The following is a 12,440-nucleotide window of genomic DNA, read 5'->3' as shown; positions in this document are numbered from 1 at the left end:
CCTGTAGCATGGGGATCATAATAATTCTCCCGAAATCACTTATCTCAACTGGTAGAGCCAAGACCCAATCACCACTACCATCACCACCAGCCAATGCACACACAAAAAGCACCCAGTGTAGAAGATTTACTTCATTTTCCAAATGTTCACTGAATGTCAACCATGTGTCAGGCACTGGTTGGGGCTAAACAGCAGCCAAGATGGCATGCTTCCTGGCTCTTATGAAGCTTATACTTTAGTTAAGTGGGAGGGTTGGAGATAATAAACAAGTAAACATAGAGAATGAAGCAGGAAAATCCCAGATATGAGTAAGTATTAATAAACAAGTTTATAAATTCCAAAATAAAAGTGTGTGTGTTGGGGGGATTCCTGGAATTAAAGGTTAAGGAAGGGAGAAAGAATTGATAAAGCTGTCAGGGAACGTGTCTTTCAGGAGGTAATACTGAAAAGGAGGCAGGAGCACCTGAGTGGCTCAGTGGTTAAGCCTCTGCCTTCGGCTCAGGTCATGATGTTAAGGTCCTAGGATTGAGTCCCACATTGGGCTCACTGCTTAACAGGAAGCCTGCTTCTCCATCTCCCACTCCCCCTGCTTGTGTTCCCTTTCTTGTTGTGCCTCTCTCTGTTAAATAAATTTTTTAAAATCTTACCAAAAAAAAAAAAAAAAAAAAAAAGAGGAGCCAGTGATGAAAAGACAGGCGGGGAAAGGAATCCAGTCTGGAGAATCAATGAGGCCTATGACAGGAAAGGACTCAGAAAGTTGGGAGTGACCAGAAAGGTGGTAAGTGGTGGGAACAAACACAGGCTTTGGTGAAGGTATAAACAACAAAATACTCACACTTTACCATTTACTGTGTCAGAATTTGTCTTAGTTATGCTCCTTACCTAGTGAAAACTTTTCTTTTTTGTATTCAATACCCTATGGGGAAGAAAAAACGTGTTTTTCGTTATTCAGAGAGGTCCACCCTGTCATTTGCCTCTAGCTTTGCCACAAGACCACTGTGGGAGATGGTATGATTATTCCCAGTGGCCCTCTGTCTCCCTAGGAGAGGATTATATCTCCTGGTTAAATGCCAGGTAACTTTCAGTGCCTCCTTCTGGAAGGAAAATAGTTTCCCACCGCAATGTATTTGCTCAGTGACTTAGTTTGGATAATGGCATGTATCTGGGCAGATTTGGGAGCCATTACCTGTTTTCACCAGTGCTCCTATTTTTTTTCCCTCTGCCAGAGGAATCACACGTCCCAGTTAGGCGTCTTTCCTTCTGTCTTGATGCCAGAATGAAGAAGAAATGTGAAAGAGACTCAAAACATGGAACACACTCATAGCTCAGTTACAGTTGACAGATTCATGAAAAAGAAATAAGCCTTTATTGTAGGTAAGTCACTGAGATCTTGTTGCTTATATTACAGCATAATTAGTGAAAGCTGATGAAAATATTATTCGATGTTCAATTAGATTAAATATATATTTATATATGTGTGTACTAACACTAACACACACACACACACCTTTCTCAAAGTTAGTGCAGAAGAACAAATTAGGGATTTTTTCCCCCAATTTTGAAGATTCTTATCCAAAGAGTTTACCATTTGTTTTTTTTTTTTTTTAAGATTTTATTTATTTATTTGACAGACAGAGATCACAAGTAGGTAGAGAGGCAGGCAGAGAGAGAGAGAGGAGGAAACAGGCTCCCTGCAGAGCAGAGAGCCCGATGTGGGGCTCGATCCCAGGACCCTGGGATCATGACCTGAGCAGAAGGCAGAGGCTTTAACCCACTGAGCCACCCAGGCGCCCCTACCATTTGTTTTTGATCACATGTAATAAGGTTTTCATTTCAATATTAAACAGGATTTCTATTCCTAACATTTCATTTCAAATGATTAAGCTCTGTTTTCCATTTCAAAATAAAAACTATTTCTTATACCAAAAAATTAGAGCCATGACTAAAAAATAATAAAATTACAGGAAAAATGAACCTAAAAATATTATGTTAATTAAATGAAAGAAACCAGACACAAAAGACCACATATTGTCTGATTCCATTTATATGAAATTTCCTGAAAAGGCAAATTTGTAGAGACAGAAATAACAGATTAGAGGTTGTCCATGGCTGAGAGTGAAAACAGAGACTAATTATAAATGACGTGATGGATTTTGGGGGGGGATATAAAAATGTTCCCAAACTTGTTTACAGGGATGGTTATGCCACTCAGTAAATTTAATTAAAAAAAAATCACTTCTGGGTGAAGTTTATAGTATATAAATTATACCTCAGTGAAGTTACTTTAAAAAGTAAAAGAGTATTCCATACCATAGCATTTTCAAAATAAAAAACATATATATAAGCATACATATTATTTCAGTTTTAATTTTAAAAACTATTGGTTTAACCCTCTGTTCTGTGCATTTTACTGATTTTTATGTCAGTATTTGTTACTAAATTTGATTTCCTGACTATCCTTTTTTATTAATATTATAGGTAACAACACTGTGTTATCTAGCATGATTGGTATATACAGTGTCAGTTAATAAAATATTCCATTTAAAACAGAAAATCCTTCAAGTATATAAATTTTTACTTGTTTACTGAGAAAACTTTAATATACATTCCTAAAATGAGTAACTATGAAAGTTTACTTTAGCTTTTAGTCTTATGCCCTGTTTGGAAAGTGTGGGATACAAATAAATATTAAAATAAAATAAATTTTGAACACTACAACCACACAGCTATTGAATCTGTGTTTCTTTTTGATCACACTAGCCATTTGTAAAAATGTAGGAGGTTACCAGTTAAGAGTTAATACTAGAGCATTCTATCAGAGCCTCAAGGATGCAGAAATAAAATTGCACCTTTAAAACTCAATAAAACATTTTTTAGAGTATATTATGTTCAAATCTGGTGCCCTTTGACATCATTTTCCCAAAACATTTTAATAATATTCTCCATTGTCACAGATCAATAAATAAATACCATTGCCTGCATAAAAAACTTTCGTAAAGGTTCTCATGGATTTTATTTTTCTTTTCACTATACAACATCCAATCCCGTTTCCAAATATAACATTGGCTATAGTTTCTGCTAATGTTTATCCCTTTCTGCCCCTGCCATGTCCAGCCTGCACATCTACTCTACGAGTACCTAATATGCACCATTTCATTCCTTTCCTGCTGTAATTAGTTTCCATTGCTTGCAACCAAGCTTTTTGATTGAGATAGGTGCTATTAGCTCTAAAAGTTATTTTTTCCTAGTAAAAAAGGTTCTTAAGTGATTCCCTTGGGGCTTCGAGGGGGTTTTGTTGTTGTTTTGTTCTTGCTTTGTTTTGTTTGCTTTGCATTTATTTCTTCTAATAAAATTCAAAAAGGAGATTTTTTTTCAGGGTTGACATTCAACATAGCCCTGTGTCATCTAGCAATAACATTTACTCACCATTTATTAAGACCAATTTGTTTTAATTCTATTTAGTTTAGTATCCTGATAGGAAGGACCAACACAATACAAATTGAATTTACTGAAAACAGATCATTAGCAAATTACCGTAATAATTGGGTCTATACACAAGAAAAAAATCATAGGCCATATCACTCAGTAACACATTTATCCTATAAATATTTAAAGTTCCTACTCCCCTACCATCAAGAAGTTTACTCTATTGGAGAGAGACAAGCAATCAAGATTTTACAGATGAGAAATAAACACCTATTCATAAGGTAATGTAGTAAGTATTACAAGATTCAGAACAGCATTATGGGAAGCACAGAGTGGAGAAATTAATTCTAGCTGAAGAATGAAGACGCTCTTAGGTAAGAGGTAGTTTTACATTAGGCTATAAGGAATAGAAAGGAATTTGCTTTGTCAACCGAACAATTACTACACAGAGGTAGAAAAATTTGAAGCAAGCTCACGTAGTGGCAAGTGAACCAACCTAGATCAGTACTTCTAGAACGGTACTTCCAAACTGTAAGGTACAAACAAATCAATGCAGACTCCTGGTAACATACAATACAGATTGATTTATTTGGTCTGGGAAGTGGGTTCTGAGACTGCGTTGCTAGTGAGCTCCAGGGTGATACAACAGACTCACAGACTCGGACTCAGTCGACCAAGGTTGCGGACGGCAGAGTGGTGAGGCAGGAGAGCGGCAGGCAGCCTGATCATGCGTCTTGAATGCAAAATGCGACCGTATGATTAGAACTGTGTGCTCTGGAAACGTCAGTGTGGTTGTGAGCATATGGGGTAGACTAGAGGCAGAAGATAAGAAGACTGAGGCTTTATGAGACTATTATGAGACTATTTTAATGGTTCTCAGAAGTAACTGTGTAACAACTTTCTGTTCTGGGAACAGAAAGAAGGCATGGATACTGAAGATACCAAGAAGGTAAACTGATGGGGACTTCTTAGGTATGTCGGACACATGGGGAGTGAGTGGAAGGAATAAACAGAAAGTAACACTAAGCATTTTATTCCTGGTATTCTAAGGAGTTGTCACATCATCAGCAGAGATGTAAACAGAAACCATAACCAATGTGGGAAGAGAAGTATAAAAACTAGGGAATGGCAGAAGATAATGTGATTTGGGAATTAAGTTGAAGAGACAAGTAGAACCATCTAATTAAGACTTCCCACTACTGGGGCGCCTGGGTGGCTCAGTGGGTTAAGCCGCTGCCTTCGGCTCAGGTCATGATCTCAGGGTCCTGGGATTGAGTCCCGCATCGGGCTCTCTGCTCAGCAGGGAGCCTGCTTCCTCCTCTCTCTCTCTGCCTTGCCTCTCTGTCTACTGTGATCTCTCTCTGTCAAATAAATAAATAAAATCTTTAAAAAAAAAAACAAAAAACAAATTCCCACTACTATTGTAGTTAAATTTAGCGTAAGTTAAAATTCTGCTTGTAACAGCCTCTTCATAGTGCAAAGGGACAGTCCGATCGCCACACCCTTCTCTCCTCTGGGACAGTCAGTCATCCAGCTCGTGCTCAAACATTTTTAGTGACAGAATTCATGACCATGCTGAGTAATCCTTTCCCTTTTGGAACCTTCACTTAGAAAATTCTTCCATAAACTGACCCAAAACTTGTCTCCTCATTTTTTTGACCTAGCAATTCTAGTTCCATCCATCAAAACTGCAACCTAGATCATAACAGCTCTTCATAAAGAATTAACCCAAGTCTTTTCTGAGCCAAACTACTTTTTACGTTTCCCCAGGTTTTCTTCATAGGCCATGGTTGCCAAAACATATCATCAGTGAAACCCCTTTGTTTATTCTCCCTCACAAGGGCAAATGTGTGGCAAGACTGTTTCCAGGGCAGTGTAGATGGATCCAAGCCCTCTTTTTGCTGAGCTCAGACAAGATCTCAGGCTCAATCTCAACACAGCATTCCAAAGAATCGATAACAAGGGACTAGCATTGGCAAATGAGACATCCCTTTGACATCTTCTGATGTAATTGATTCCCCTTTAAAATACAGAGGACGCAGGGCACCTGGGTGGCACAGTGGGTTGGGTTCTAACTCTTGGTTTTGGCTCAGGTCATGGTCTCGGGGGTCATGGGATTGAGCCCCACATCTGGCTCTTTGTTCCCCTCTCCCTCTGCCCCTCCTGCTTGTGCATATACGCTCGCTCTTTCTCTCTCTCTAAAATAAATAAACACATTTTTAAAATAAAATAAAATACAGAGAGTTTCATACAGGGATGTAACTTTGGGAATGGCATGGACAATTCAGAGTACAGTACAATTAATATTTCACATGACCTTGAAAATATGATGCTTATTTAGATTCAGTATCACGTCATTTGTGTACATTGATCTTTCAGTCCCTGAAAACCGTTAGGAATGTTTATGCATATAATGGTACCATACAAAGTCTCCCTAAACTTACTTTGAAATTTCATTATTTATTTAAATTCTATTGTCGACCATCTATGCTCTCTCATTAGGAGAACTTGAGGATTTTTTATTTTCTTTCTACTTCACTCCACCTCCTCCTCTGGAAGGAATGTAAGAGTACTTAACATATAAGAGGGCTATGATGGTAGATGGTGGAACCTCTAGTGGAAAGAATATCAACGTCCTAGATCAGGCCTACTTTACTTTGCTTTATGGGTTCCACTTTTTTTAACCATCAAAACAAAACCCACTGAGGCAGAATCAGGATATGGATGGGGAAAGGAGAACACATGACCTGACTGCTGGAATCCCACATTCTAGATTTTAAGTGAGTTGGACAGTTGGGCATATACACACAAATATTCACATCCATTCATAGATGCTTGCATACTATATACTCACACACAACATATACATACATACATATTCACACATGCACACATTAGACACATATGTATACACATGTGTGTGCCTAAGTCACACTCAAAAGCTACATGTGGCTAGTGGCTGCTGCAGTAGGCACCTGTGTACAGCTATCAACAGTCAAGAATGTTTGCTAAAGGCCACCAAGTATTCACAAGCTCTTTACATACAGTAACTCATTTAATTCTCATATTTATTATCTGCCCTCATTTTACAGATGAAGAATCTGAGGCATTGAGAGGTTAAGTAATTTGCCCAAGGAAACAAAGCCACGAAGCGGCGGAGCCAGGATTTCAAACAGACATTTCTTACCTATCAGCTCGGAACAGTACAGTGTCCCACTGGGCAAAGCACAACCTGCTCGGTGGCCTTTGATCATCCGGCCCTGGAAGCTGCACTTCCACCAGACTTACTGGTTAGGCAGTCACAACCCCAGCCAGATTCAAGAAGGAGGCAGAGATCCCACCTCTTGTTAGAAAGGCGGCAGGTCACTGTATAGAAGAGCATATGCGACAGGAGATAGAGATGTGGCTATCTTTACCCAAAGCTACTTGCCACACTTTTGTACTATGTATTGTGCTAGTTAGTCTTTCTATCCCCTATCTCCCAGCTCCCGCCATCTCCTCTCACTTTGGATGACATCACCTGAGCCGCTTTGAGTGGGTGGGTGAGTGGGTGGGTGGGTGGGTGGGAGGGGCTAACAAGCAGGAGATCCAAGAGCAGCAGAAGAGAAGCTCAGGGAATATACGATTTCTTTCTTGCTCTGGCGCCACGTTTCTGGCAGGGGTACTCCTCTACACACACCTCTCTGTATGTACCGCTCCCGTGGAAGTGCTGGCCCCTTCTCTACAGGTCCAGTTCTCCCTGGATTCCAGCAACACTGTAATACAGTTACACTCTCTTCCCACTAAACTCTGGGTGCCAATGGCTTTTTTGCCTCTGCAAGTTTCTCAGTAGTTCGGTATACCTTGTTTGTTCCTGAACCCTGTCCCAAATCCTGTTAAGAAGTTCTTCATTAAATACTCTTCATTTAAGTCATCAGAGAGAATTCTGATTCTTAACAGGGCCATGACTGATACAGACACAAAAGGAACTCAACAGAGACCGTGAAGGGAACAAAATATGAAAAATTAATAACTAAACTTCCAGTATCTTCTACTAAGTATCTGACATAATTGTTGAATAGTACAATTATGTCCCTCTATCATAATGTCAAGATTGACAGAGATCAATATATATAAAGAGCTGGCTGTCTCAAGAACTAAATTCTATTATTCTTTTGAAAATAACCTTTTTCACAAAAATGATTCAAAAGCATTGTTCAAATAAACATACTTATTGTTATATTTCTGACTGATCACCATATCATTTTCTATCATTGTTACAAAACCAGATTACCTCTTTCTTTTCATAGTGTTTATAAACAAAATACTAAATAGTTTATAGGTTTGATAGTTTTGCTGAAGATTGAAATTAAGCCTTCCTATACCTTCCAGAACTTTTTTGTCCCTTATATTAAAAAAAGAATTCTTTTTCTTAGTTTTGTTGCACCATGCCTACAATCCCTATCCCTTCAAACATGACTAGTGGTGAGGAGGTTAATTATATCTGTAAATCACTTATTTATACTAGATGATACAGATCTCGTTTTATGGTCTTGAATACCTTTTAAAAAGACCAATAACAGGATCTGTCATTTACCCAGTACCAGATAGGTACTGTACTGCTTGACTGTGACCTAGTTACCTTTGCTACGTTTCAGTTGCTACTCCTTCTACACATTACAGTATTTAATAAAAATAAAGACTAGGATGCCTGGGTGGCTCAGTGGGTTAAGCCTCTGCCTTCGGCTCAGGTCATGATCTCAGAGTCGTGGGATCGACCCCCACATTGGGCTCTCTGCTCAGCGGGGAGCCTGCTTCCCCCTCTCTCTCTGCCTGCCTCTCTGCCTACTTGTGATCTCTGTCTATCAAATAAATAAATAAAATCTTTTAAAAAAAATAAATAAAGACTATTTATTTTATTTTAACATATTATTTTCAAAAAAGAACTTTTTTCCTTTTTTTTTTTAATAGAAACCAGACTCTCTTCTCTAAATTTTTTGCAAGCCACACATCATTTTGGCCCAGTCCTAACACTATTCTTACACTACTGTTATAATTTTTTTCCTTTTTCTTTTTTCTGTTTTTGAATCATTGGTCATGTTCTCCTACCTTCCAACATCTATATTTACTCTTTTAAGTCAATATCCTCTGCATTCCCTACAGTCTCCTGAGATTTGGTATCATTTTCCTCCTACAGGATTACCTGAAAACTCCAAACAATACTTTGTTTTGTTTTGCATCTCTCCTGATTTATATTGCCATTTAGAGTTTCTGTCACATCTTCCACCTGGACTCCAAGATTGACAGCAAGAACTGAATCATGTCTTTTTTTTTTTCCAGACACTCAGCACAATATCTTACATAAAAGTATTTCACATGTATTTGCCATGCACTTATAAGATACTGTAGGAAGAAAAGAATTAATAATAAGTCAAAGATTCTACTCTTTAAAAAGCTTCTGGAGGGGATTATGATGATAGACATTCAGAAATAATCTAAGGCAATAAGACAAATGTAGCCAGAATATTAAAGTAGTTGATCTGAAAGTATTAGAGGGTAGCAATAGTATCCTTTAGAAGTAATTGTTTCAGGTACCCCTGGGTAAACTGTGGGTCCGTGGGAGAGTTCTACAGAGCAGCAGGCTAGAAAGGGCGTGGTAGAGAGAGCAGGCCAAATGGAGAGGACTTTCTTACATCTGCTTGTCTAACTAACTGTGGTTAATAGTTGTAAAATTCAACTTATAAGCAGGCAGCTAACTTAAAATTTTTCCAAGTACTCTTTTCAGTCTTAATCAACATTACATATATACCTTAATCTACATGGCCAGTCTCTATAAACGTGGTTCTTAACTTTTTTCCAAGTGTCCAACACAGGTAGGTATAAAGCACGAACAGGTTAGGTAGATCCAGGTGTATGGTGTATGGAGCTGAAGTTGACATACTTTTAAAAAGAATCCAAACTTACAAAACAAAATCAAATAGAAAAACAAATGCCAATTTAGAATGAGAAAAGAAATCTCAACAACAACTCTTCTAAGCCTTGGAGATCTAGATGCCTTTCTTCTGAGATAGCTTTAGGCAATTTACAAGAAATGCTAACTTAGAAATGCTTCTGGTTGCAATCTGCCATTCCCTTCCCACCTAGAACATCCACAATTCCCAGTAACTCTCAACATTTCCAGAGGCCTAAGCCCAAAACCATCTGAAGCTCCCATTCCACAAGCTTCATCTTAGATCTGCCTCTGGGCAGGAGCTCATTAAGACAATGATTCTTAAGAGGGGACTGGGACTTAGAATCTGGGGAAAGACAAAGAGCGGGACTGGGTTGAAACAATCCTAGATGATTCTGATACACAACTGCCACTCCCAACCAACCATCTCCCTCCCCCATGCTGGAAGTTTCACAACACAGAACCCTACACTAATATGCAAAGACTAATGGTATCTTAGAAGGCAACGTGAAGGATAGGCCAATTGTCCCGGATCTGAACATAAAGTATGTGTGGAATATAAAACGGCAGTGTTAATTTTTTTTACAAGTGAACATAAAATAATTCCATTGTTTAACAATTTAAACACATTGAAAGGTCAAATAACTTTCTCAAGAGCACAAAACTGTTATTCTGTCTGAACATCGAGAATCTGATTGCGCCTACCATTTCATTTAACCCTAAAGGGAGGAAGGAGGTTTACACATTCCTCTCCGGGGTCACTGTATGCTTGTTCACTTTGTAACTTCAGTTTACTCTTCCAGAAAATAGCACTAGTTAGGAAGGTCGCTTTCCCTAACACCTCAAGGTAACATTTAACTACTGCACAGGCTTCTTAGTAATTAATACATTGTTCTCATCTGGAGTGTTTTACCAGCAGCAATGTTAAAAAACTGGGTTGACATTTTAACAGCCCTCTAAGAAAGGTATTTTTCTTTTCCAAAAAGAAATCACAACCACCAGTCTACAGGCACCACAAGTCTACCACTAAACCCGAGTGAATTTCTCTCCAACTCTACTGCAAGTTAGGAGGGCCCTTTGGTCCCGGATTTTCCCGGGGAAAGGAAAATGAAAGCGGCTGGCGGTGGGCTGAGGGGCAACAGATCACTGAAAAAATCCTCAACTCCGCGGCCGAGGAGCTTCCTGCCAGACACAGGACCCGTTTGCTCTTGAAGAGGGGACTCCCTTGCCACCTGGTCTCATTGGGCGCAAGGCTCACCTCCGGTGTCAATCAGTTCAGTCTTAAACCCACAATCAGTACCACTAAATCAGGAGTAATTTCTCTAGACTAGGGTGATCTCTCTCCCCGAATTCTGGGCTGGCTGCGTTCGGAAAGAAGCGGCTAGGGAGGGGCACTCTCGGGCCACCGCCTCCCGCGCTTGGAAACTGTCCGGATGAGGTGTCCGCGTCAGACAAGAAAGGAGAAACAGAAAAAAGCGGACAAAATCACAACTTTGCCGACTCCACAAAGCCACGGCCGTGCGGAATGGAAGGTCAAAGTGCAGAAGAGGGCGCGCCTGCGGTTCGCGGCCCGGTCGGGACGCAGCCCGGAGTGCGGCGAGCTGCCTGCCCGGGTTGGGTGACCGGGAAGACCCCACCCACCTCCAGCTCGGAGCCTCCGCCGGGGCCGGCCGAGCGCGCTGGGGGCGGCCGCCGCACCACGGTGCCAACTCCCGGAGTTGACTTGGAACTTTCCCGGGACGCGCCGCCGCCGCCGCCGCCCTCACCTTACTGAACACCTCCAGGTCGTCCTCGTCCTCGTCCAGATCCAGCACTTCGGCCTGCAGCAGGGCGGAAGAGCCGCTGCCGCCCAGGAGGGGGGCGTCGACCCCCGGGCTCTCCCCCGTGGCGCCCCCAGCCGGGAGGCCGGAGGAGCGCGCCTGAGATGCCAGGCGGTCGCCCTCCATCCCGACAGTGCGCGCCCGGCCCGCCGCGGCTGCCAGCCCGGCTCCCCCGAGCGTGCCCATTGGCTCCCGCGCATCCTGCACCTCCCCGGCCGGCCCCGCTCCAGCCCCTCGCCCGCTGCGCAGACGCGGAACTGGCGGGGCCAGCGCGGGGCCGCCTCGTCCCCACCTGGCTCGCGGCCTGCTAGAGACGCGGGGAGTGGGGCTCGTGGGCCCTGGCGAGGGTGGGGAAAGGGCCGCTGTCCGGGGGAGGAAAGCCGAGCGCGCGAAGGTAGGAGGAGGGCGTCCTCTCCTGCCCTGTCTCGGGGACGGCCGAGCGTGGGTTTCCGCGGGGGCGGGGGGTCTGGGCAGAAGCGACAGAGCGAACCGTCAGCTTCGGGGGATCCACAAGGAGGCTGGAAGGCAGCCGACCCATCCCGCCGAGAGAAAAAGCCAGTACTGTATTTCCCATATTTTAAATGGTTGTCTTTCTTCTTGATTGTGGTTTTGGAGTCCGTCTTTTACCAAGGCTAATGCAAAAAAAAAAAAAAAAAAAAAAAAAAAGACTTGAAAAGCTCCCTTCTGTTTTTGTAATTGATTTTTGACCCAGTGACCGGACTGTGTGGTCATCTCACTGTCAAGCCAAGGAAGTTGTATTTAAAAACTATTTTCAGCCACTTTCAAATGTGCCTTTACTTCTGGACGTCTTCCTCAAGTTAATGAGCAGAAATGTGTCTAAGAGTCGAGGACAGCGAGCAGGACGGGACCTGGCCACCAAGAAATAATCTTCAAACTTTGCACTGCCAATGCCAAGCTATAATTAGTTTTTCACCGCTTTTTTTTTTTTTTCAAAAAATAAGTTTTTAAAAAAAAGTAAAATTGAACCCAAATTGATATATTTTGGGACTATCTTCATGTTTTATTATTTAACTCCTCTAAGTCCCAGCCAGCTCATTTCTCCATCGGTCCTGGAAAGAATGTCTAGTAAGTTTCCCCGTAGGCAGGGAGGAGGCTAAGTCAGACTTGACCCCTGGCAAAATATTTAACCCAATGTTTAGAGTTCTAATAAAATTGAAAGATAGATTTAATATTTGGGGAAATAGAGCTTTTCTCTACTTCTGATTAGAGGACATGGCCTTAATACTATGTTACCTCTTAACCAT

General features: G+C 41.5%; 1 protein-coding gene across 2 annotated transcripts in view; it reads right to left on the bottom strand.

Moving 5' to 3' along the window:
• SNX7 (sorting nexin 7) overlaps positions 1-11,328 on the bottom strand; it is a 98,255-nt gene extending 86,927 nt beyond the window's left edge. Inside the window, exon 1 of one of the 2 annotated variants that reach the window (XM_044238742.1) lies at positions 11,122-11,328. In XM_044238742.1, coding sequence (XP_044094677.1) covers positions 11,122-11,301 — 180 coding nt within the window. In that variant the 5' untranslated portion in view covers positions 11,302-11,328. The remainder of the gene's footprint in view (positions 1-11,121) is intronic. The other variant, XM_044238741.1, reaches the window with a different exon arrangement.
• Positions 11,329-12,440: the final 1,112 nt, after the last annotated feature.

Source organism: Neovison vison, chromosome 2, assembly GCF_020171115.1.
Source record: "Neovison vison isolate M4711 chromosome 2, ASM_NN_V1, whole genome shotgun sequence".
Lineage (NCBI taxonomy): Eukaryota > Metazoa > Chordata > Mammalia > Carnivora > Mustelidae > Neogale > Neogale vison.
This window is presented reverse-complemented; position numbering and strand designations above follow the sequence as displayed.